At 45.9% G+C, this 25,505-nt stretch overlaps 3 protein-coding genes across 5 annotated transcripts; 1 reads left to right on the top strand and 2 right to left on the bottom strand.

Moving 5' to 3' along the window:
* The first annotated feature begins 107 nt into the window (after positions 1 to 107).
* On the top strand, positions 108 to 6,046 carry LOC144036926 (tyrosine-protein kinase STYK1-like). 2 transcript variants are annotated; one of them, XM_077547906.1, is made up of 11 exons: positions 108 to 364; positions 471 to 636; positions 1,123 to 1,290; positions 2,403 to 2,576; positions 2,660 to 2,884; positions 3,125 to 3,330; positions 3,441 to 3,509; positions 4,000 to 4,205; positions 4,276 to 4,316; positions 5,343 to 5,439; positions 5,502 to 6,046. In XM_077547906.1, exons 3-11 carry the CDS (start codon positions 1,233 to 1,235, stop codon positions 5,695 to 5,697), a joined length of 1,272 nt encoding a protein of 423 aa, XP_077404032.1. In that variant the 5' UTR covers positions 108 to 364; positions 471 to 636; positions 1,123 to 1,232; the 3' UTR covers positions 5,698 to 6,046. The 2 variants fall into 2 exon arrangements, with proteins under 2 accessions (XP_077404032.1, XP_077404030.1); XM_077547904.1 differs by having other exon boundaries at positions 108 to 636.
* LOC144036924 (polyhomeotic-like protein 1) lies at positions 5,742 to 12,521 on the bottom strand. 2 transcript variants are annotated; one of them, XM_077547901.1, is made up of 14 exons: positions 12,280 to 12,521; positions 11,558 to 11,688; positions 11,298 to 11,414; positions 11,045 to 11,173; positions 10,741 to 10,896; positions 10,560 to 10,635; positions 9,075 to 9,880; positions 8,895 to 9,003; positions 8,664 to 8,830; positions 8,529 to 8,592; positions 8,352 to 8,439; positions 7,716 to 7,884; positions 7,398 to 7,617; positions 5,742 to 7,261 (listed from the first exon to the last, which is right to left on the bottom strand). In XM_077547901.1, the coding sequence occupies exons 2-14, from the start codon at positions 11,681 to 11,683 to the stop codon at positions 7,110 to 7,112; spliced, it is 2,379 nt and encodes a 792-aa protein (XP_077404027.1). In that variant the 5' UTR covers positions 11,684 to 11,688; positions 12,280 to 12,521; the 3' UTR covers positions 5,742 to 7,109. The 2 variants fall into 2 exon arrangements, with proteins under 2 accessions (XP_077404027.1, XP_077404028.1); XM_077547902.1 differs by having other exon boundaries at positions 11,304 to 11,414.
* A 595-nt stretch (positions 12,522 to 13,116) lies between these two features.
* Positions 13,117 to 24,495, bottom strand: LOC144036925 (solute carrier family 2, facilitated glucose transporter member 3-like). Its single transcript, XM_077547903.1, has 10 exons — positions 24,305 to 24,495; positions 23,989 to 24,091; positions 20,973 to 21,074; positions 20,503 to 20,904; positions 19,568 to 19,730; positions 18,353 to 18,540; positions 18,175 to 18,279; positions 17,658 to 17,756; positions 17,371 to 17,574; positions 13,117 to 17,302 (listed from the first exon to the last, which is right to left on the bottom strand). The coding sequence occupies exons 2-10, from the start codon at positions 24,001 to 24,003 to the stop codon at positions 16,970 to 16,972; spliced, it is 1,611 nt and encodes a 536-aa protein (XP_077404029.1). The 5' UTR covers positions 24,004 to 24,091; positions 24,305 to 24,495; the 3' UTR covers positions 13,117 to 16,969.
* Positions 24,496 to 25,505: the final 1,010 nt, after the last annotated feature.

Raw genomic sequence — 25,505 nt, 5'->3', positions numbered from 1 at the left:
CACAACAAGTCGAACAGGCTGCATGATGTCATCCACGCGCATATTTTAAGAGAGCGGGCGTGTCAAGTCGGGGTGGGGTGGGGGGGGGGGGGTTGGGGTGTCGGGGATGGTTGGTGTAGTCCCGCGAAGCTGCGGTCAACGTGTTGCCATAGCAACCACACCATAACATTTTCTCAACTAATTGACAATATTCAACATTGGATCATTTTTGGCTGATTTTGAAAACATTTAAAACGTTGAAAGTTTTTCAGTATCGCGATGACATCAATGCAGCGGAACGCGTCCGGCGAGTTAGTCAGCGTTAGTCAGCGTTAGTCAGCGAAACAAAAACAACAACTTTGAGCTCAACGCAAACTAATACACGGTACGTGTCTTTGAACGACAGACTGTCGACGTCTTCACATAAAATCATCAGAATAATCATAATAAAATATTGATTTTCATCAATGATCTATGACGTCATTTCCAAGGTGTGTCCAGCTGATGACGTCACACCAAAACCGGATGGCACCTGCGGGCGTGTCGCCGTGGTGGGCGTGGCCAAGTGGACCGAAACACACGCAGGCATTGCGACACTCGCGTGGCAGCGTCCCGACGTGGGAACATGACATGAACGGACGCCGACCGGTCGTGAAGGTAAGGTGGCCAGAGCGGCCATTTTGTTGTGGGAAACTTCTGCTGGCCTCAACACGGCAACGTGGATGCTTACGATTGCAACGAGCATGTCGACAACTTTTGGACAGTGTGTGCGTGTGTGTGTGTTTCACACAGCTGTTGTGTTGTGTAAGCAGCGTTAATGAATATGGAGGCCAACTGGTTCTGTTGCATGCACTCGGTGTGTTCGTGCGTGTACCTTGACACACTTCCTGCCAAGCTGTTCACATGCCATGACAACATGTCAGGTATGAATTGGCAACTTGGGCAAAGGTGATGTTAAAGCACAGCCAAGGTGTGAATAAATCATTTTGAAAAAACAACACAGACTTCCTAGTATGGCAGCATATCTCCCAGGGGGGTGCGCCACTTTTGTTGCCTCAGGTGCTGGCTGGAGAAACGCCTGTCAATCAAACAGGCCATTTTTTTTCAATCAGAAAATATTTGTTGTTGTTGATTGTTCGTCAGACTTTGGCCACCCGATGATGTCCTTCCTGACCGTGAGACCAATCGGGTTTGACGAGGAGATCAATCCATCCACAATCAAGCATTGAATTGAAATTGGAACCCATTGCAGCATGTCGAGCAACGCAACAGCAAGCAACAGCTCGTGTGCGCCCAGCGACAACTTATGCAGTAAGAAATGATTTTCCTCAGCTCGCCATTCTTTCCGTCTTTCATCTTTTTGCGTCTTCATTTTGCCGTCTGAAAGCGAGACGCATCCTGATGTTGCAAAAGCCAAAACATTTCCCACACGCCCGGCAAAGCCAAATCAACGGCAGCAAATGGTGCACATTGACTCATCACTAGTCGGATATTCACAATAGTAGAAAGAATGGATTTTAAAAAGTTTGGGGGGTTTTTTTACCACCAAAAACTCACTTCCAACTCAATTTCGACAAAGCAAACTCATTTTGATGTCCCAAAAAGTTTTTACCCCAAATCTGCTTTCAGCTGATTTTTTTAAACAAGAATACAAATCATATTTTATGTAACATTTATCACTAAAATCTTATTTATGATTCATTTTTAGAATTTATTTTTGTGGAAAAAAAGGAATCAGATTTCAAGTGATCTCATTTTTTTCACCAGAAATAATTAGTTTCTTCCATAAAATCAGACTATTTTTGTTTTTTGTAAGCTAAATAAAATTGTTGAATTACATTTTTATTGTTTTACATAAATGGGGTAAGAAATGTTGATTTGAACAAAAGTCTGATTTCAAGCAATTTATTCTTATTCTTTCTTTTCTTTTCTTTTTTTTTTTTTTTACAAAAAAATGATTTCTTATTTGATTTTGATTTTACCACAAAAATCTGGTTTCTGACTTTAATTTTTTTTGTTTGTTTTGACCAAAATTTAATTTCAGATGAACTTAAACTTTAAAAAAAAATCCTATATCTGATTTGAATTATTTCCCCTCCCAAAAAATATCCCACTTGCTTCTAAATGTTATTTTGATTTTAACCATTTTTTTAAAAACAATTTCTTTTTGAAGAATACATTTTAAAGCAAAATCCTGTATACGATTGGAATAATTTTTTATTTTAAGTGATAGGAATTCAGTGAGTTTTTTTCTTCTTTTCACTAAAAAAAATTGTTTTCTCATTTCAATCAACATTTTTTTTTTTTAACCTTGGCTTGTTGGCTTATTACTTGTTGGCTCTCCTTGCCCACAGGCGAGGGCATGACGTCACCTAAATTGCCCCATTTTGGCTGTTTTTGAGCGATTTTGTTGTGTTTGTCAGCGGTGGCGACGTATCGGCTGGACGTGATCGTGGTGCCGACGGTGCTCCTGCTGATCAGCGTGGTCGCCCTCATTACCATGTTCGCTTTGGCCTACTGCCACCGCGCCGCCGCGCGTGCGCCGCGCTACAGCGGCTCACTGCGCAGGCGAACGCGCCGCCTGCAGGGCATCGATGGTAAGTGCATGTTGTCTACATCCGTGCGTGAAAAGTCACGTCACTGCCAGACTGAAAATGCGCTTTTTCTCATCTGCCTCTAGCGCCCCCTGGCATTGACCCGCTGGAGCACGAGGAGGTGCCCATGGCCGTGCAAAAGCGGACAGCCAGAGGCGCGGCAGTACCGAGGGCCACCACGGGGGGGAGTCTCGGCGCTTTCCGGGAGGTGGCCGCGCTGTCCCCGACGCTGCCCGTCGGCGGCGACGACAGCGTCCGACTCTATCGGGCGCGGATGGAAGACAAGGACGTTGTGCTGAGGGTGCTCAAAGGTGAGGCTGACACAAAAAAAACTAAATCTAATACTAAAAATCATCAAATGGAAAACCAGTCAATTGTTAGTCTATTCTGTGCCGTGGCCACTTGAAGATCAATTTGTTGTCATTTCATTGATTCATTAGCGATGGGGATAAACGCTAGTGAATATGAATGTCTTACTTGAAAAGCATCTGAGAGGTTCGTGCACGTGTTGCCATGACAACGGCGTGACCCGTCCTCCTCCTCCTCCGCAGACTCGGCCAGCGCTGAGGAGCGGCGTCGCTTCTTGAGTTTCGCCTCGTTCGTGTCACGTTCGGGGCCGCACCCGTTCCTGCCGAGCGTACTGGGCGTGGTGACGAGGCCGCTGCCCGCCCCTCTGCCCGCGCCGGCGCTCCTCATGGTGGTGGAGGAGCTGCCACACCGAGACCTGCTGGGCTTCCTGTGGAGATGCAGACGACCGGTTAGTATGTGCTCATGCACACTTGGCCTCTGGGGGGCAGTAGAGGGCACAAGTCAACATGCTTACTGAGCCAAAGCGAAATCCATGTTATTTATTTTGATATGCTGCAGGAAGCCACCGCTTGCAAGATGACAGAGAAGAGGATCTTCACCATGGCAACACAAGTGGCCTCGGCTCTGGTTGGTTGCCATTTTGCTAACGTTGACAAATGAGGAAACTGTGCACAAGCACTATCACATTTTTGGGAGAAAAATTCTTGTGAAGCAGCCATTTCTTTTTTGCTCCGTCGTCCTATCAAAACATTCGACAAATAGCAATCGATCGGGAAAGTCCTCATCAGGACCTTTAATTGGACGTATGACTTGAAGCTGTTACGGGACTCAAGAGAGATTATTTTGTGAAGAAGACATCGTATAACTTCTTATTTGATGTCATTTTTCACCAAGTCAAAATATTAAAAGGATTAAAATCGGATTATTGTTATGCTAAAAAAAAGTAGTTTTGGGTTCAGTGAAAGAAGTTGTAGTATTACAATAATAAAGTGTTTTGTTTTTAATTTGTGAAAATATGTAATAAAATTCTATGAATTTTTGGGGGGTGGCAATTTGTGCATATTGCAATAATGATAATAATAATAATAATAATAATGTGCCTGTGTGTGTGACTTAGGCGTACCTGCACAGTCGAGGGTGCGTGCACGGCAACGTGTGCGCTCGCAGCGTCCTGGTGGGCGCCGACCTGACGGCCAAGCTGTGGGGGCTGGGCGCCGCCCACCGCCGCCAGACGTCACCCGGCACCGCCGACGGCGCCGAGCTGAAGAAGTGGCAGGCGCCCGAGGTGCTGGCCCGCAGAGACTTCAGCCCCAGCGCCGACGTGTGAGCCGCAAACTTCTTCCTCAGACGCTGAAACTGCACCAAAATAACCTTGACAAATTTCCCCGCACAGGTGGTCCTTTGGGCTCCTGCTCCACGAGATGAGCACGTTAGGTAAGCAGACATGCAAATTCAAACTCACTCAAAAATAAGAAAAGAGAAAATAAAAGTTGGCATCTTAGAGAAAATAGTATCCAATTAAAGAGAAAAAAATCTGATGCGAATTTCAAGATTTGTATTTTTGGTTTTCACAAGAATAATGGCAATAACATTACCAAATGAATGGGTTTTTTCCTCTACAATTTTTTTTCAATATATAATAATCGCTTGTGGCCTTCTACTGCCCCCCAGAGGCCACGTTGGGAACATAAAGATTCAAACAGGAAGTCACACTTGTAGAATAATGTCATGCTTAATTGAAAAACAACAAAAACATTGTAATATTACAAGAATCAAGATTTGTTTTAGTGCTGATTATTAGAAGAAAAAAATGAAGTTTTTTTTACAGGAATAACGGCAGTATTACCAAATTAAGGTTTTTGTTTAAAAGTCAAAATATTACAAGTATAGTCATACTTTTCAAGATAAGGTATCTTATTTTCTTGAGAGTAAAAAAAAGTTGCAAAATATGGGAATTGTCACATTTTAAAGTCAAAAGTAGTTAAAAAATATATTTTAAAGACAGGTGTTGTTTTATTTACAAAAAAACTGTCAGATGAGAATAAAGTACTTTTTTCTCAACATAAAATTTCTTTAAAAAATATATATATATTTTTTAAGCTTTTAATATTACAAGAATAAAGTAAAATTTTCCCAAAACAAAAAGTATTTGGAGGAAAAGGCAGATTGTTATAAGAATTAAGTGTTATTTTTAGAGGGAAAAAATGCAATATTAAAATAGTATAATAGTTATATTTGAAGAAAGAATCATAAGAACAAATGAGTATTTTTACTAAGAATTTTTTGGGGTGGAAAAATGCATATAAGAAAGAATAAAGCCACCCTGGGATATAGAATTACGTCTTATTTGCACAAAAAGCCTCAGAGTTAAAATCTGACATCTTTTCTTGTGTACGAATATTTTCTGGGGATGTTTTTTTTTTTTTTTCTCCCAAAATCGTCACGTGTGTTTGCATGCAGGCGATCCACCGTTTGCGCCGCTGCGGTCGGCTGAGCTCCTGCATCACCTCCAGAGAGGAAATTACCTGCGACGTCCGCCCGGCTGCTCCAGCGCAATGTGAGTTCAGCTAACCCGCTAACGCGCTAACCTGCTAACGGCCTCCTAACTGACCCCCGCAGCTTCGCCATCATGTCGTGGTGTTGCCAGTGGAGCCCGCGGCGGCGCGTCACCGTGGCAACGCTGGCGGAGAAACTGCGGGCGGGAGAGAGGAAGGCCGACGGGCGGACGCTCATCCGGGCCGTCGGGCCGCTGGACACGGAGACGTACCTGCGCCAGGCGGGCTACGACGAGGCCTACAACTACGCTCTGCTCTGATTGGACCGCACAAACACACACTTTGCTGCTAAATGGACAAAGACTGATGCTACAAGTTTATTTTGTAAATACAACACCTATTAGTACAATGCATGAGAGCTTTTCAATATGATGTGTGAGAATTGAAATGTTATAATGAGAGCATTCCTGTAATGTGAGTGTTTCAGTTTGAAGTTTGAAGTGCATGCAAGACTGTCTGTGTGTGAAAACCTTCCGATAATATGAGAGAATTTCACTACGTGAAATTGTGTAGTTTGTAAATTATGAGACCATTTCAGTAGTGTGAGAGAATTAAAACTTAGTTGTGCATGTGTGACAGCATTTCAGAAATGAATGTGAGTGCATCATACTTGGGTGACTTTTCAGTTGTGTGTGAGACTATTTCAATTATTTATGTGAGTGAAGATTTTTACTGGGTGAAAACCTTTCAGCAATGTGAGAGCGTTTACAGTATGAAGTGTGAGAGTGCATACGAAATTTGTGTGTGAGATTATTTTGTTGTTTTTCGTGTGAGAGTTCTTTAGTAGTTTGTGTGGGAGAATCATTTTTTAGTCATGTGAGAGCGTTTCAGTAGTGGATGTGAGTGAATCATATTTGTTTGATGTGTGTGAGAGCGTTTCTGACCATGCTGAACGACAGAAAAGATCTAGAAAGAGTTGAAGGTTCCAACATAAGACGAGAGTTTAAATAGAAACACAGAAATATCTCACACCGGACATGCGAGCTGCGAGGTCGAAGATTTATTTTGACTCAAGTAACCGTGGGAAAGTCGAGCGTCCAAAAAGTTTGATCGAGAGATCCAAACGTCACCTCCCGAGCGCTACGTGAAAAGAAGCCTTGAAGGAGGTCTCCGTGGTCAGCAGAGTCAATGTCCAAAGTCAGTGGCAGATTTGATTTGTTTTGCTTTGACTTAAAAGCAATGATTTGAGATATGAGCACTGGAAGAAGACGACGCCTTCCAACTTAGCTTCACCTTTCTAAAGTTCATTTAGCTTAATGCTAACACACAGTGCAAAACACCATAGAGGGGCTAACGAAGAGCATGGATAGTCACTATATTGCAACCCTTTTCATCAACACATATTTCAAAATATGGTAGAGGTGATATGGCCACCAGGTGGCAGTATAATATTGTCATGCAGACACAAAAAAGAAGACTTTCACCACTTCTGTCATGCTGCACTAATATTTGTTGTTCAAATATGTCTGAGTTCAACTATCAATTGATGCTATTTGTTAGCCCAACGATAGCATGTTAGCATTAAGCGAGTGGCTTGGAATGCTAAGTTTTGTGGTTGCTTTTGTCTTTCTTCTGACAATTCTGTCACGTTTGTCAGCAAGATGACAAAAAACATTTGGGAGCTGGACGGCGGTCCGAGTCCGACGGGTGGCGGTACCGTGCGACTTTGGACTCATCCCCTCAGGCTGTGGATGTGCGCGCAGATCTTGAGGGCGGGGCCAAGCTTGATGTTCATGGCCGACACCAGGTGCTCCTCGCTCAGCAGCAGCAGCGCCTGGCCGTCAATCTCCTGCGACAGGAAAAGCGACGCCAGCTTCTCGCAGCCTGAAAAGCAACAGGGAGACGCTTTTTGACGCGACCTCAGAAAAGCGCAGAACTGGCGGCTCAACATCCGTTGCCGCCATTCGTATCGGCGAGCAGAAGTGGATTTTGCGTGGCCAGAGTTTTATGAGCTTCCCACCTTGTAACGAGCAAATAAACTGCGAGACTTGGTCAACAGTCCAGTGGGCGGGGCTTGCAGGCGAGGCGGGCGTCTCCTTGGCGTGCGGCGGGGGCAATGATGATAAAGACGGCGGCGGCCGACGGTGGCAGGAAGCTGAGGAGGAAGCGGGCGAGAGAGACGCCACGTCGTCGTCCTCGCTGCTGGACTCGCTGTCGGAGCGACTGGACTCGGCGCGGCGCTGCGGGCGGGCGGGACACATGAAGACCCGTCAGGAAGGTTTGCAAACAATCGGCCAGGCAGCGCCGCAACAGAAATCAACATTCGCTCCCGACCCACCTTGACGGGAAGCCGCCGGCCCGCGATTTTGGTACTGGCGATTTCCGAGCTGGTCCGACGCGGCAACTTCCTGCTCGTCCGCCTCTCGGCCACGTCGCCTTCGTCCTCCGAGTTGGACAGGTGACTTTGATGCTCCCAAGATGGCCGCCTGTCGAAGGTGAGCTCGTACCTGCGGAAGTGCAACAATGGACGATACTGCAACCCAAGACACTTTGGACCGCCCCCTCATTTGAATAACATTTCGTGCCGACAACGTCTGCAGCATGAAATAAATCAATGCGAGCAGAGCCTTTTTATTTATTGACATTTGATTCTATTTATTTTTGTATTTATTTCCACACACATTTCTATATTTATTTATTAATCTTTATTTCCATTTATATAATTTTTTTTAATGATCCGTTTTTATTGATTTATCTTGGCATTTTTGGTCCCCCATACAACCGGGATTTGTGCGTAGAGAAGTTTTGGGGTACGAGTGCACCCTCTAGTGGTATGCAGAAGAAGTTGAAAACCAAATGTGAAGATGCGCTAAAGTCTCGTCATTCTGCACACAAAAGCGACGTTCAACCCTTTCACGTGGCTTGCGGGTCACCACATATAAACATGCCGGCAAAAATCGAATGTGCCACGAACCTCTTTGCACACAAGATGGAGCAGAACCTTTTGCTTCCTGGGAAGTGGCTGGTGGGCGTCAACTTCTCACAGTATTCGCACTTCAGCACTGCGGGAAGGGGGCGGGGTTAGACCATGATGTCACAAAGACGTTCTTCACAAAAGAGAACCTTCACACAAAATGTTTTTGGAATGAACCTGTTACGGAGTCCTCAAGGCCGGCAAGGTCCTCCCCAGCGCAGTCTTTGATTGGCCCGCACAACTGTCAGTCAAAGACGAGGGATTTAAATAAGATGAGCGTCGTGACGCCAAGGCACGCCGGCAGGAACTCACGGGAAATGGCTGGCCGCCTTCCTGGATGACGAAACCCTCGATGACGTGGGTCAGGACGTGCGGTTTCACCACCGCTTGCGGGGGAGGAGCCTTCTCGCCCACGCCGCCCACGCCGCCCACGCCCCGGGACACCGACCGTGAGACTGAAGAGGAAGAAGTGGCAGAACCTGCAGGAAAGGAAGGGGAGGAGTCAAACTGGGTTCTGATGGAGCAAACTCGGGTGGGCGTTACCGGCGTCCATGGTGGCCAGAGTTGAGCGGTCGTCTCGTAATGGCGGCGGCCGTTGGACAGCGGCGACATCGTTGACCTCCAGCTTACGCTTCAGCGTCGTCTGCTTGCTCTGTAAAAAAAAAGTCAGCTCAGGTTCGATTGACAGGTGTGCTGCTTTGATTGACAGCTCGTCCATCTCACCTGCGCGATGGGACTTGCGGTGGCGTTGCTACTGGCGGACGCGCCCATTGCCCCTCTTTGCACCTCTCGTGCCAGGGGAGGGCAAGGGAGCCTGGCGGCGGGCGCGATGGCTCCTTTCTGACCTTCAACCTGCGAGGTGGGAGCTGGTGACGCCTCCCTGGAGGCGATGGAGGCCACCGTGGTGAGCAGGCTGGACGAGCTGGCGAGGATGGCGGCCCCCTCCTGAGCGCAGCCCCCGCCGGGTAACGCCAACGTCTGGCTGCTTCCCAGCGTGCTCTGCCTGGCGCCCACAATCTGAACGGGGATGTGCGGCGTCTGCAGGGGGCGTCCGGGGCGGATGGCCGGCGGCGGGGCGGGCATGATGGCCGGCGGCGGGGCGGGCATGATGGCCGGCGGCGGGGCGGGCATGATGGCCGGCGGGTTTCTGGAAGGTGGCTGGAGGGGCAGACGGATTCCCTGAAGAGTTTTAGGCTGGATGGGGACCGGCCCGTTGGCGTGAGCCGCCTTGTCGCTCTTCTGCAGAGGCTGAACCACCAAAGTCTGCGCGCCGCCCGCCACCGCCGCCGCCGCCGGCTTGATGGTGGCCGTGCCCAGCGGGTACGCGCGAGCCTGCGAGGCCGCGGCGGACGTCAGGACCAAAGCGTGCGCGGTGGTGGGCGCGGCCGAGCCGGTGGTGAGGGTCCGCGTCGCTTGAAGCAGAAGCGGGTGGGCTTTGAGGTGGCTGGGCTGAGGGTAGGTGGGGATCTTGATGGGGGACGGCGCCGGCTGACTCGACTTATTGGGGGACGGCCCCAGCGAGGGGACGGCTGGACATGAACAAGAAAATAGGCAGCAAATCTTAAGCATCAAAAACAATCCACGCTTTTAATTTGATGATTAGGAATATTGATTCTGTGCATGTTGCCCACACGCTGCAGGGGTGCTCGAGTTGGGTCCTCGAGAGCGAGAGATGTCTCCCTCCTCCATAACGATCCTGATCATCAATCAGGTGTGTTAGTGGAGAGAAACATGGAAAACGGGCCGGATAGGGGCTCTCCAGGACCCTACTTGAGCACCCCCCCCCCGCTCTCGGGCATTGATTCTTAAGCATTGGGCCGTGAGCGCCATCTAGTGGGCTATAAAGTAATTTCAGCTTTGTAACGCAGGCAGGCAGCTTCCAATTGAGGCTTTGTACACATGTAGTAGGGTATTTTTTAAAACAAAGAGATTGAATAAAACATTTTAAAAAAGCTTCACTTGAGGTACGCGTGTGAGACGCCGTGTAAACGGGGCCTCAGAACTAGTTTCCTGCCACTAGATGGGGATAAGGCATCAGAATTTTATTTACCTGTACATAGAAATGTAGTCGGAGTAGTAAAATGAATATCAGTTTGAAATATCTGTTATCGGTCACCTTGACTAATCATAATCGGTATCTGTATCGGCCTTGAAAAAACCTTATTAGTCCATCACTAGTTTTTAGTTCCACTTCCTGTTTTCACTCACCCGCATCACTTCGTTCAGGCGCCTCCATCTTGACTCCTTTCGGACCGGAAGTGCCCCTCAAGGCCAAATTGTGAATCTGGAGAAGATGCGCAGTGAACACAGAAGACATCTTGTTGAGACTGCAGGCAGGCAAATGTGAATCTGAAGACTGGAACGGACTTTGGCGGACGGCGTCACTGACCAGCTCGCCATCCGTTTGGCTGCTGGAGGAGGTGGTAGCCGCCGTTACTTCCTGTTTGTGCGGCTGAGCGACGGTTGCCACGGCGGCACGCGGCGGCGCGCCTCCGGGCATGAAGATGAGCTGCGAGGAGATGGGCGCTCTCAGGGAACGGTTGACCTGCAGGAAGGAGGAGTCAGCGAACAAAAACCAAGAAAATGCGCACCTTCACTTCAGGAAACTTGATTGTCCCAAACGAAAACTTGATTTACAAACTTTGACACCCCAGTTTGAATCCAAGTGCGCAAATAGGAAGCAGCAAACGCACCCTGAGAAACATCTGACCGCGTCCGCCCGCCCCGCCACTCAGAAGCAACGACTGGCTGAGGGTGGACGTCGTCGCCACGGTGACGGGACGACCACTGGCTGTGGAGGCGGAGCCTGTCGTCACGCTGGCCTAAAAACCCCCCGCAACAAAAACTTTTCAACGTTTTCTTTTCCAAGTAAACAAAACATCAAAATTGTGACATGCAGAGCCTTGGCGGAGGTCAGCCCTCCACCTTGTAGTAACACGCATGCACCTTGACCTGCTGCACGGTCGCCAGGTTGTGCAGTTGCGCTTTGTTGATGTGCTGCTGCAACATCAGCTGCTGGAAGTACTGAGCGGCGTGCGGCTGCCTCTGGAGCGCCTGCAGGGCCTGAAGCAACAACAGTGAAAAACAAAGGAATGGTCGCCCGTCATTCGCAGGGAAGCGACTCAAATAAATGGGCTAATATTGTTAGCGTCATGCATCGATAAGTTGGATGTTATGCTTTGTGGGACGCACGCGCAAGCTCGCACCTGCACCGCCTGCCTTTCGTACAGCGACATGGAGTTGATGGCCAAGGGGCGGGGACCGGTCCCGGATGTAGCGCTCTCATTGGCCGAGGCCTCTTGCTGCCGTTGCCGCTCGTTGTCCGTCTCCATGGTTACTGAGGTCAGTCACATACACACACAAACGCAATGATGAGCAGGTGTCAATCACAGGTGGCGTTTTGACCCATAGCAACAACGTAGTTAGCCATGAACTTTGAACTGGATAGCTTTTCCCTGGACTAGGACCTTTTCTCGGGTGGCTAAACCCTAATCTTGGAACTAGTACTTGTAATCAGGACTAGACCATTTCTTGGTACCAGTGCCTTCTCTCAAGGCTAGTAACTATTTTCACTTGAGACTAGAACATTTGCTTGATACTAGTACTACCTCTTGGGAATCGACCTGGTACTAGTGACCTGGTACTCTCAGGTCTTGTGTATCTTATTTTGCAACTAGAACCCTCAACTATGTTCTTCCCCCCATCCCCCTAAATTCAGTCCACTAACTTGCTTTTTAAATTGACAATCAAATGTGCCACATTCAATATGGCGGACGCGCTGATGTCTCGCATCCACGGCTAAACACGCTCAATGAGGCGTGTCGGTACTTGTCGAATATTTGGAGAGCGCGCTTTCCTAAATGTGGAAAAAAACAAACCGGCTACCGTTAGCTTTCCTGCTAGCTAGCTAGCCGAACCGGCACCGAACCTGCTAGCTTGCTAACTGGACGTCTAGCGGCTCGTCGCCCTTCCCGCCTTTGCTGCTCCTCCTCCGGCTGCCGGGTTGGTGAAGCTGCGTTCGGGACTGCTGGCTGACCGACCGTCCGTTCGTCCGTTCAGTTTCCGTGTGGTTTCTCTGACGGTTCCGGTGGCTTTGCTCCGCTGGACGGAACCGGCCGGCGGCGGCACATCAGGTTCAGACGATGACACGACCACGCCCACTTTTCAAGACGAAGGAGCCCGAATGGAGCCGAGTGAGGGAGCGCCGATCGATACAGCCAATCAATAGCTCCGATCGATAGCTCCAATCGATCACCTGAAAACGCCATTTGTCGCTCTCTGACTGCGAGTGTCATTAAATACTGAGCAAGATGCATTTTTGGATATCAATTGCACGCTGAAAGTGATATTATAGCAGGAGAAAATAATAATTTTGCAGTTAAAACATCCGATATTTTCATGGGGAGAAAAAAATCGTTTTCACTAAAAACATTTTTTTTTTGTGGTAAATAAGTAACCTGAGACTCAAATTAATTGTATTATGACAAATGATTTCAAAGTCTCATTTTTGAATGAGATTACTGTATATGCATTTGGGGAAAAAAATGGATTTTAGAGAAAACTTTTTTTAAACAAAAATGTTTTTGTCAAAAACGTTTTTTGGGGGAAGCCCAAAATATGATTTTTCTCTATTTTATTTAAAACTATTTTTCTGCAAATTCTAATAAGTAATTAATTAAGTCTTTCTACAAAAACACAAAGTTGGAATTTCTGCTATTAAGCAATGTGACCAAAACAAAAAACAACTGCAGCACTTTACTCAATATGAGTCTTGATATCGTGTACAGGATTTATTCCAGAACATTCCATAAGTAGAGTACAAACACAAGTAAAGCACACTCATCAAACAGTCAAGTTGTGGACAACACGCGCGCACACGCACGACACGTCACCATGTGGAAAGTGGCCCCCGAAAGCTCGCCACGGTCACAGAACAGCGAACGAGTAAGCAAAAGTTGCGCACCGCCTCGAGTGTGCGCCACGTCACCACAACAAAAAGCAAAATGGCCACCAACGACACCGATTCAAACACCGTTTTGTGGGAAATGAAAGTCAAAGCGCAGCGTCGGTGAAGACGTCCCAAAATGTGCGTCACGCAAGCAACAACACGCATTTGCTAACATACAACACATCGACTCAAGACACCAAGCAGAAAACACGGACGCGCACGCGGCCAATTTTGGACTTCAAGCCACATGAATATTTGTGCGCAAAATACTCATTTACGCAAGCGTGGAACGACCAACGTGGAGTCCACATTTTGGACTAGCGAGTGCATTCAAATGTATTCCAAGAAGTTCATACTTGCAACCAACTTGTAAGCTAAATGCTACAAACATAGCATATTTTCCCATAATGCCGCAGGGCGCAATCCTCTGCTAGGAACTTGAAATGATAGTGAAGTGAGAGAGATGTCACGGGTGCAGACGACAATGAGGTGATGGGCAGGTTTGGTATCCAGGAGGGGAACGCACAAGGACTTGGCAAAAACAATGCAAATGGCTGCCGTCAATACTTTCTTCCAGAAGAGGCGGGAACATAGCGTGACCTTCAAGACTGCAGTTCAGACGACATCTTGTGTACACGGCGTCATCTGGAGGAGAGCAGTCAGTATTTTGGCACGAGGATGGCGAGTTGCCCAAATGCCAGGCAGGTCGTCGAGAGGAAGACCAAAGAGGAGGTTTATGGATGTCGTTCAAGAGGACATGAGGGTGGTTGGCGTGAGAGCAGAGGATGCAGAGGTCAGGGTTCGATTGGAAAAGCCAAAAGGAAAAGATGATGATGCTACGTTTGTGGCATTTAGCCTGCGAGTGCCTTCAAACGTATTGAAATACATTCGAACGTCCGCGCTAGTTCACAATGTTTCCTGAACATCATCAATGTCGCGCTTTCCTACTCATTTGTGGCCACAAAATGTGCTACTAGCGCCTCTAGTGGTAGCTGAAAGAATTCTTGTATTGACGCTACATTTGCATTCTTTAAAAACGTTTCTTTAGGTACAGTTTTGAACGTTTATGAATTATTCTTAGTACAGTTATCATCTTCCTATATCCAAGCGTAGACTTAATGTTCAAAGAATAAAATGTTAGCGTCACTGACAATACTGTTAAATAGACTAATTTTTGGTGAGTATTTACGTCGATCACGCTACTGGATTTTGCACTAAGCTAAGCTTTTTCTGTTGTAGTACTAAAATGAGGAATATAGTATATAATTTCAAACATAAGCAAAAAGTCAGTCAATAGAGGAAAATGTGATTTGGCAGGATTTCATTAAATGCTAAAAAAATTCCAATGTTTTAAAGACCGTTTAAAAAGCTTACACCAAACACATTTTTGATATTCCTTCAATTAAGTTTCATTCAATACAGTTATAATAAACAAGATATTTAGAACAATGGATACTTTTTTAACATTTTGGTAAGGGGAAAATGCGCTTTTTTTTTGGGGCTTGTAAAAACTCTTCATTTCTTTTCATGGTTCCATCTTCATTTCTCTCATGATTGTTATGCTAGACTTTCTCCTAAAAGGTTGGCCTGCTTTTGGATTTGGAATTGCAGTGCACACATGTGAGTTCCGTTCAATTATTAACATTTGGAGTGAAATTTGTCTTTGCATGAAATCTTCCTAACATTCAAAAGGAAATTTAAACATGATCCTGCCGTTCATTTTTTCCAGAGACATTTGCATGCTTTCATTGTGGTCACAAACAAGAAAATGGATAAAAGAATCAAAAGTGATGTTTACACATTAATTATCACTTGCCCTTCACCACTTTCAAACCCCTGTAAAGTCAAAAGGAAAATGGCTTCCAAATTTGTAAAAAGCCGCAAGTAGCTTATTTAAAACGAGGCTTGGAAACGGCGACATTTGAAGCCTTTGTGGGCGTGTCCGCTGAATGTGCAAAAAAACACGCCCTCTCAACGGTCAATCAAATACCTCCGTGACGACCAGGAAGCAGCTTTTGTAACAGTAATACGTACACATCACTCAGAATGCGTAAATGTAACCCAGCAGGAGGTTGTCGCGGGCAACAAGGCGCTCTCAAGCATCCACCTAATAAGAAATCACAAAGTACTAAAATGGTGGCGTAAGAATATGAAACCGGATCAGCCGGCCAGCATGTTGGGCAACGTCGCCCTCTGCTGGCCATTGAAATAAACGAGCACGATTTCGCGTCGAACCAGCAAAACTTCAATTTGCACGAAATTTGTGCGAGTTTGGGTCCGTTTTTAGCCACGCCCAAAATATGCTTGGGGCTGTGTCGTCACAATTCAGTCAAACTTTGTTCTCAGCTAAACAAATGTCAGAATTGACTTTACAGGGCCTTCAAATGGTTAAGTCAGTAGATTGCACACATTTTTCACGCCGTTTTGGGGATTCTTGTAAAAAGTGCGTCACCAGTTGAAATAAAATCAATGTTACAATTCAACTTTGCACTTCAAAAGTCATCTTGGAATATTGCACGTTGCCTTCGTCACAAGTGGAAATTCATTTGCCTTCTTAATCCATCTTCAAACACAAATATGGCTCTTCAATAGATTTTCAAATAGAATATATTTCTCATCTAGTAGTGTAGGAAAATATTTAGGAGTTCTAATAATGAAAAGGACTCACAATGTGCTTTGGTAATACTAAAAGCTAATAAAAAAATACAATACAAATAATGACAACACAGTAAGGCCCGACAGCACTAATAATATATATATATATATATATATTTTTTTTAAACAAGCACAAGGTGGCACAAGTGGAGTGAAGTGAGTTAAGGAACTACACTTCCCAAAAGCCTTTGCAAAGGATGACGCAATACGGGCCTAGTGGGCAGTTGCTATGGTAACAGTAGCAGAACGCACACCAGCTTCGTGTTTGATGGGCAAAAAAATAATTTTTTTGGGGGGGGGGGGATTTAATAAATTTAGCTTAAGCTAATTAATCTTTTATTGCAATCAAATAATTGATTTAAAAAAATTGTCTACTTTTTAATTTTGTGTCCATGATATTAAATAATTGGTTGTTTATATTTTAATTTGTTTTTATTTGATTGCCTAATTGGTTCTACTTTTTTTAAATGCCTAAAAAATTGAAATAAACATAAAAAATATTTTACACTTATTTCCAACGAAGCTAGCAATTATTTAATTAAATAATGATATATTTTTTTAAATCAGTTATTCTAATGTTGCAAAGTTTTTGTAATTTTTTGGTTAAAAAAACTTAATGAAATAAATACTAAAATACATTTAGTTATTTAATCTCTAAATAATATAAATATATAATAAATATCTTCCAATAAATTATTTAATTAAATAGATGATTTACTACACAATTTTAGTTATTTTTACGGATTTCAGCGCGTTTTTTTTTCTTTCTTTTTTTTTTTGACCCCGCGTTGGCTTGTGTCTACATGAAGCTTACAAAGTGACACACGCTTGCACACACACGAAAATATCCGAACCCCCGGCCAAGTTGTCGCACGGACAAATGGTCAGGAGGCGCGGCTTGTGAACGAGCGCGACCTATTTGGAGGCGGAATGTGGATTGACCGGAAAATACGAACGCAGACGAGGATTTAAGGCAAGCGGCCTTAAATGGTCTCCTCGTTTCCTTGCGTGACGTCTAAACGCTCTCCACCACCACCGACTTCTCCTGCAGGGGCGCCGTCTCGTCGTTGTCGCCAGCGCACGCCTCCACTAGGGGGAGCTTCTCCTTCTTCATTTCCTTCTCCTCTTTGGCGGTGCCGTTGGCGCCTTCGGGCGTGCGTGGGCGCGGCTCCTCTGGGGACGAGGCGGCGGCGGCGGTGGCGGTGCCGGAAGCGCCCGCGGCGCCAAAACTGCGCGAGATCTCCTCAAACGTTTTACCTTTGGTCTCCGGGACTTTGATGAAGGTGAAGATGAAGAAGAGCACCAGGAAGGCCATGAAGATCAGGAAGACCCACGGCCCGCACAATTCCTGCCGGAAGGAAAACATCTTGTTGGTCTGGAGCATGCAGCAGGGGCCGCTTTCACTTTTGTGCTCACCTCCAGTTTGGGGAAGCTGATGCCGACGAGAAAGTTGGCGGTCCAGTTGCAGCAGCCGGCGACGGCCATGGCGGCGGGCCGCGGGCCCTGCGAGAACAGCTCGGCCACGATGAACCACGGGATGGGACCGGGGCCGAGCTCGAACATGGCCACGAACACCATCACGGCCAGGATGGCCGCGTAGCTCATGCCCGCCACCTCTTTCTGTGTGTGTGTGTGTGTGTGTGTGGGGGGGGCAGATGCGGTCACGCGGGTCACCTTCCGCCGGGGAAAAGCGGGCCACTCACCTGCAGCAGCGCGATGGTCATGAGCAGCGCCGCCAGCGCCATCCCGCCCAAGCCCAGCAGGTGCAGCGTCCTGCGGCCCGCCTTCTCCACCAGGAACAGCTGCACACAAAGTTCGATCAAAGTTTGTTGTCTTGAAATTTGGAGTTCTCAACTTTTTCTTAGTCATAAAAACAAACAATAAAAGCATGAAAGGAAAATGAAAAACATTTTTTTTCACATTTTTGAAAAATTGTCTCCAAGAAATTAAAGGACCCCCCCAAAAAAATCTTGAAAATATATTTTTTTCAATTGAGATTTCTTGCCAAAATACAATTTTGATACAAAAATTACAAAAAAATTTTGTTTGATTATCTGAAAAAATCTTGAAGAAAAGACTTTCCCCCTCATTTTCTATCAAAACAATTTGCTTTTCATAGAGAAGTTCCTCTGATGTAAATTAGTTGGAAAATGCAACCTTTAATTTATGAACTCATCCACTCGCAGCCACTTTGACTGAAGCAACCCCCTTCGCACCCACCGAGACGACGGTGAAGACGGTGTTGACGATGCCGGCGCCGATGGTGGCGTAGATGGGCTGGCTGACGCCGGCCGAGCTAAAGATGCCCGTCGAGTAGTAGAAGACCTGCGGAGGCAAAGCGGACCGTGGGCCGTCTGTTTTGGGGGGGGGTGACGGTTCAGCGGCGGCGGCGGCTCACGGCGTTGATGCCAGACAGCTGCTGCGACAGCTGCAGCATGACGGCGATGAGCAGCGGCTGGCGGTAGGCCGGGCAGCGGAAGAGCTCCGGGATGGTCACCTTCTTCTCCAGCGCCATCTTGTTGCTCTCCTCCTTCATCTCCTGCAGGTCGCCGCCCACGTCCTCGCTCCCGCGCAGACGCACCAGCGCTGCGTGCGCGCAGGTGAACGAAAAAGGACAACTTGGTGACAATTCGAAAAATAAGAATACAAGAAAATCATTTTGCCCACGAAACAGCATTGGCGTTTTTTTTGTTAAATGGACTTCGGGACATTATTTTCAACAAAAAATATTTACTTTTTTTTACTGATAATGTAAAAGTATTTGGAAATAAGACTTTTTTTAAATCTTGAAATAATTTTACATTTTTAAGGAACATTTTTTCCTGAAAATAGACATGCAACTTTTGTAGGGAAAAATGTTTATAATTTTGATTATATTTATTTAAGAATTTTAGAAATCAGATTTTCCCCCCAAAATTTAGTCTTTTTTTTCTTTTACTGAAAAAAATACTTTCCCACGCTGAGACAGTTTTACTTGAATAAAGTTTAATGGTTGTGTTTTTTTTGGGGGGGTTAAAGTGTTTTTTTTTTTGTATTCTAACTGTAAACCTGACATTTTTTTCTCCCCATAAAAAGATTTTTTCTTCTCTGAATTTTTTTTAATTTTGACTAGAATTTGTAGTCAACTATCTGACTTTTTTCACTCTTAAATACAAAATAATATTCTTGAAAAATCGATAAGAATTTTTCAACTTGAAAAGATGAAAATTCTTTTCCGTCAACAGAGGACCAAAAAGTGCTGTTGTCTTGTCAGGCTGCGTCTTCATTGGCTTTTGTGAGCAAATCCATCACGGCCAAAAGAATGTTGACGTCTCCCTCGCGTTGGTTTTGTTCCCGACAGAGCGCCGCGATTGATGCGCGCGCGTTTGTCAGCGTCTGTCACAACCTGACGTCGCTCCGTTTGTCATCTCAAGGTGGCGTCCGTGCATGCGAACACAACGTTTATGGTTTTGTTTCAGGTTAGCGTTCGTTTCCGTTTGGAAAAGTTAAAGGTTAAGATTTTAGGTCGAGAGCACAAGGTTTAGATGACGGTTCGGGGTGAAGGGTCAATCTTGACTTTGACCAAGTTGCCGTACAGCTTTCGTGCGGCGCCTTCAGGTGCGTTGCGACTGACCTTTGCGCGCCTGCTCCTCCTGCTTGAGGTTGATGAGCAGGAATCGGGGACTCTCGGGGCAGAAGGGCAGCAGGATGCACTGCAGCACGGCCGGCACCACCGTCAGCGCCAGCAGCAGCGGCCACAGGCGCGGCGAACCCAACAAACCCTCCAGGCCCAAAATCTGCACACGCACGCACGCACGCACGCACGCACGCACGCACGTCTCAATTCATCAATAAGGCGAAATTTCACTCGCAATTCCATTTTTGAATCTGTCAACTTCTTTTCCTTTTCCATGAAAATAAACTACAGTAGTTGTAGTAGCTGCCCCTAGAGGGCGCCTCACGATGCTGTTGCAATACACCAGAGGGCTCTGTGACGTACCAGAAGGTGGACACCATTTTGTATTTATACAATGGCAGACAACAAATGAAATGTTGCCATTTTTGAGATCTGGATGACTTTCAGGGATGTGATTTGACCAAAGTGAAATTATCTGAAAATTTAGCCCGGGGTCTGGGGGCCGCTGGCACCCAGCTAGGTCCAGGGGACAAGGGGGGCTCATGGGTTTTCCGTGTTTTGAAGTACTTTCAATGCACTCACATGACAAAGAAATAGACAAAACAACAGCATCAATTTTCAATGTATATTGAACTATCCCATATAAATACACAATGAACTACTAAAAAAAAAAAAAAAAAAATCTGAATTTTTTTTTTTTGGGGGGAGATAAAAAAAGCGGAATTCCGCGAATTAGCGGAAAAATCACATCCCTGGACTTTGTAAAAGTGTCCCAACTTCAAGACGTCTTTGCCGTTATGATCGACAAAAGCAAGACAACATTTGAAAAAAAAGAAAAAAAGGCTGAACTAGAAAACAAAAAATCGGTGTCTTATTGAAGAAGTGATGTGGAAATGAGTCAAGTTGGTGCGTATGTGTGGGCGGCGGCCAACCTGAGCGATGAGGATGCCGACGACCACGCCCAGCTGGTGCAAAGTGCCGAAGGCCCCCCGCAGCGGGGTGGGCGACACCTCGCCCACGTACATGGGCGTCAAGCCTGTGAACAGGCCGCAGAACAGGCCGATGACCAGCCGGCCGGCGATCACCATCTCGTACGACGAGCACAACGTGGACGAGCCCATCAGCAGACCGCCGATCACCGCCAGGATGTTCACCAGGAACATGGAGCGCCGCCTGCCAAAGCGGTTGGCCATGACGCCCACGCTGAAGGAGCCCACCATGCCGCCCACGCTGAAGATGGCGACGGTGACGCTCCACACCACCGTGCACACGCCCGCCTCGATGGGCTCGCCGTAGCGCTCCATCCACGTGTCGTTGAAGAAGGCGCGCAGTTTCTGCACAGAAACAAAAACCCGCCGATCACAACAATCGTGCCGATGAGAGAATCAAAGTTGCCGCCGACCTGCTCGGGTGCGTTGATGACGCCCGTGTTGTAGCCAAACTGCAGCGAGCCGATGACGGCCGTCGTCAGGGAGAAGAGGAGGTAGCCCGTCACCTGCTTGCCCTGCGGACGCAAAATGGCCACGGCGTGACACTCCAAAAATCACGCAAGCCAGCGGCGGCCTCACGTCAAACAAGATATTCGCCGAACAGCGCATATAAAAAGTCTGCACACCCCTCCCTGTTCAAATGGCATATTTAGGCCTACTATGAAAAAAAAAAGTACAAAACATGTCAGGAAAAGCCTCCTGGAACATCTGAAGTTCATTTCGGGTTAATTGGAGGCGCTTGACTCCCAAGAAGAGGGTGTGCACACAACAGCGCATATAAAAAGTCTGCACACCCCTCCCTGTTCAAATGGCATATTTAGGCCTACTATGAAAAAAAAAGTACAAAACATGTCAGGAAAAGCCTCCTGGAACATCTGAAGTTCATTTCGGGTTAATTGGAGGCGCTTGACTCCCAAGAAGAGGGTGTGCACACTTTTGCACCTCATCTTAACTCAAAAACATCTGAAGAAATTCAATTGGACTTGTACAGGCCAAAGGTCACAAAAGAACATTTTCATTTGGAATCGGAGCAGCGCCAAAAAAAACAAAAATGGATTCAAGAAAAATGTTTGTGACAAGCAAACGCAATTAAGGGCTAAAAGGGAAGCGCAGGACGGACGCCGCCATTAGCTGGTCTCCGGGGAAACGCATTAGGCGGTCGTCACGGCGACGGCACATCCGCATCTGTCGGCCGCAAACGTGACAGCAGGACGAGCCGACCGCTGATTTACGTCTTCAAGCGTGGAACTCGTCCGCGTCCAATCACAAAGTCGCTTTTTCAGCATGTTGACGTGTTTCTCGCACGCGACGATGACGCTAGCGTCGGCTCAAAACCAAATTCAGGCGACGTCACGTGTGCGGCCCGCACTGTTGACAGGAAATGACATCACATTTCAAGAAACATCTGGAGTGGCAAAAGCAGACCATTCATTTGGAATGAAATCCATAAAAACTATTTTTTAGAAATAAAAAACATTATTTTATGTTGTACTACAAGTCATTCTAACACAAAACTTTTTGGTGAGGATGAGATCTATTGCAGCCAAAATGACATTTTTAGTTGGGTTCGATTTTCACCCGGGACTTTATGTTGTTGTCTTTTATTTCAAAACGTCTGCAAAAGACGACATTTCTCATCCCAAGCAGAAACTTTCTCATTCAAATGAGAAAACTTTGGTCACTCGTTGGGATGAAAGCCGTCATTTGTTCGCGTCTTTGTGCTCGGACGCCGACCGGCGACCAGTCCGAACGGTTTGTCTTTGTCTGCTGGGTTTTTTTTTGTGCCGCGTCAGCGCCGCACGATCGGTCGCTGCTGCCGGGAGCAGGAAGTGCAGAGGACACGCAAGGACGACCTTGAGTCAGCTGATGATGTTCAGGTGCGTTTGTTTGCAGATTATTTTTTTTCCCTCCAAGTTGGACGGAGCTCAGAAAAAAAAAGGCAAAGCGAAGAAAGTCGTCAAAGGAGCTTTGAGGGCGACTTGACATCAGCTCAAGCGCCGCTTTGTTGCTTTGAACAACAACAACAACAACGACGTGCTCAAAGCGGAACACACACGCACACACACGTCATCGCTCAAAGATTCTTTCAGAATTGCGATGATTTGGATGATGTAATATTTATTAAAGACGTTTCAGACACAAACGTGTCTCGTTAAGCGTGCGGCCCGTCGCATTTCAACAATTCAACAGCAAACGAAATCATAATAAACACCCACATGGGTTTTATAGTCGAGTGCGCTGAAATGTTTCGAAGAGTCAAAAGTTTACAGGCTGCTTTTAAAATGTCAATTGATCCATTTTCATATATTTGATTTTCCTTCTACGTAAACGAGTTAGTTGTTCATCGCAATCAATCTACTTTCATTTCTTCTTCTTTGTTTTCATCTCGGCCTGCCTGTAAATCAATCAAACTGATTGCTTGATTGATTTCTGCTTTTCAAACCTTTGTTCAGCGTTTTGTGTCGCAATGCAAAACGTCTTTCTGGCACTTTTGGCCGCATCAATAAAATGGCGCGCGTGATGATGGCGGCCACATCAACAACACGGACGAACGGCGTCTACCTTCAAAAGGAACGAAAACAAATCTGTCAGCTGACAGACAAGCAGGCAGGCAGGCAGGCTGGCTGAGGGTCCGATGACAGAGTGACGCAGCATCCGCGTGTGTGTGTGTGTGCGTGTGTGTGCGTGTGTGTGTGCGTGCGTGTGTGTGTTTGCATCCACATTGATTTGCTCATCAATGACATGAAAGAGGCAGCAGGCCGTCACGCAAAACTGAAATCATCACTTTTCAAAGAAGCGCGTTCGTTATGTGGATCCGACTGAGCGGCGAGTCTCATTTTTAAAAGGCTTAAATGCTCATCAATCATTAATAATAAACATCCACAGAACATTTCAACAGGAAACGCGACTCATGATAAAAGTCATCGCTTGAAAAAGTTGATGTCGAGAAAACTTTGTAAGGCTCCAATTTGCTAAATGTCACATGTTTTCCCACCCAGCCATACTATTGGTTAATCCACGTGAAGGTGTTATTTTTGTTTATGTACAAATGATTGAGCCATCTCAAGTGTTGAAAATGGCTTCCTCTCTTTTGATAATGCAATTGTTCAACAATGGTTGCCACTTTTGGGGTTCAAGGATTTGTCCTGACACCAGCAAAGGCAATATCTTGAACATGTGTATGTAATCACATTACATTAAATGTGGAAAGAATATTCATATCAATCACTTATACTTTCATCAACACTTTGGACTAATAAATGCTCATTAGATGTTAGTATTTTGGGGGGGGGGGGGGGGGGTTGTTTTAAAAAGCACCTTTCAGGAAAGTTGTACTCTGATGCAATCTACATTTTGTTCCCTCTTTACTGTACACAATAGGTGAAATGTAATTGACTAATTGCAGATAGAATGATCACAAACACTCACTTGTTGTCCTTCCATGTTGTTTGTCTTTTTAAGAGTATAACCTGCAGCCGATGGCGATCCTCAGGTGGGGTTTGGTCTCGGAGCCGCCCGTCTGCGCTGACCGCTGCGAGGAAACAAGCGCACGTCGTCAGTTAGGCGCTGTCCGCGGTGCTACATCGGCCGGACCGAACCCAACCCAACCCGAACCCTCACTTGAGAAGCCTACCAACGTAAAACTAAAACGACGAGGTAGCTAAGGCTGGAATTGTTCCATCATTGTTGACAAACGTCCCTGGAAAGAAGCTCAATGGCGAGCCATGTTTGTCCTCCAACTAACCTGCTCGTCCGTCCGCAAATGTTTGTTGGTTTCTTCCTCGTGAAGCGCAGCACGTCCACCCACGGACGACCTATTTCTTCTTCCTTTTTTCTTTTTTTTGGGGGGGGACGTGGGGGGGATGTATGGTTAAACTGCGAGGAAACGGAGATGTCGTGACGTGGCCCCGCCCCCTCTCACGTCGATGACGTGCGCGCGCACACCATCACCATCATCATCATCGACGGCCGCCATGTCCTACGGTGGCCGCCGCATGCACGCATGCAGGCGCCAAAGCAGCACCGCCCCCTTCAGTCACTTTATTAGGGACATCTGGATGGCTACTTGACGTGACGAGGCGCATGCGCAAAGAGAAGCTGAGACCCACAAGATGAAGATTCCTTGCATTAATTCCCATGATGCCTTGCGTTCGCGACCTTGATTGCTGCTGATGCTGCAGATGACAAGCCGTTGCCAGGGCAACGGAGCTTTTATGTATTGAAGTTTTAAAATGTTTCTGTTTTGATTGAGCAACTGATTGTAAAACGGTTTGACATATTTCTTAATTAATTTGTCAGGACTTTTTAATGATTTTAATGAAATAGTATATCATTTTAAAAATATTTAATTGTCCAATAAAATATCTATGCATAATTTGTAAAATAAAAATAAAAATTAATTATTATAATTAAATTAATTAAAATGTAAAAACTTTCATGAATAATCTTGATTAAAAAAATGAATTAAAAAAAACTTAGAACTAGAATACAATGCAACCATTTTTACACATTTGTTGATTTTTTTCACTTAAAAATGTTAATTATTCTGGTATACAAAATGGTGGTTTACCAAATTTTATTTAAAAAAAAATTGTAAATGAAAACAAGATTAACTTTTAAATACATCATATTTAACCATGTTAATGTGAGTGAATTATCTTTCCCCCCAAAATCTTTTAATAATTTGAAAAGAATGAAAGGATGATACCATTTATGGCTATGGGGGTGAGCAGAACTTGATCCCCCCCCCCCAGCATTGTCCTAACGAGGAACTGAAGAACCCGCCTGTTCGCTCACCGGTATGAGAACAAACGTCTTCTCAGAAAACCACTCGAGTTTACTTGCCGTCCATCGACTGCCCTGAGAACAAAACGGTAAACAGGACGGACTCACAAGCATAAAACAATGTTCATATGCTTTCAAATTACAAACACTAAAATTGGTTA

The sequence above is a fragment of the Vanacampus margaritifer genome, chromosome 17 (genome assembly GCF_051991255.1).
Source record: "Vanacampus margaritifer isolate UIUO_Vmar chromosome 17, RoL_Vmar_1.0, whole genome shotgun sequence".
Taxonomy (NCBI): Eukaryota; Metazoa; Chordata; class Actinopteri; order Syngnathiformes; family Syngnathidae; genus Vanacampus; species Vanacampus margaritifer.
The sequence above is the reverse complement of the archived record's forward strand: the minus strand, read 5'-3'. Positions and strand labels throughout refer to the sequence as shown.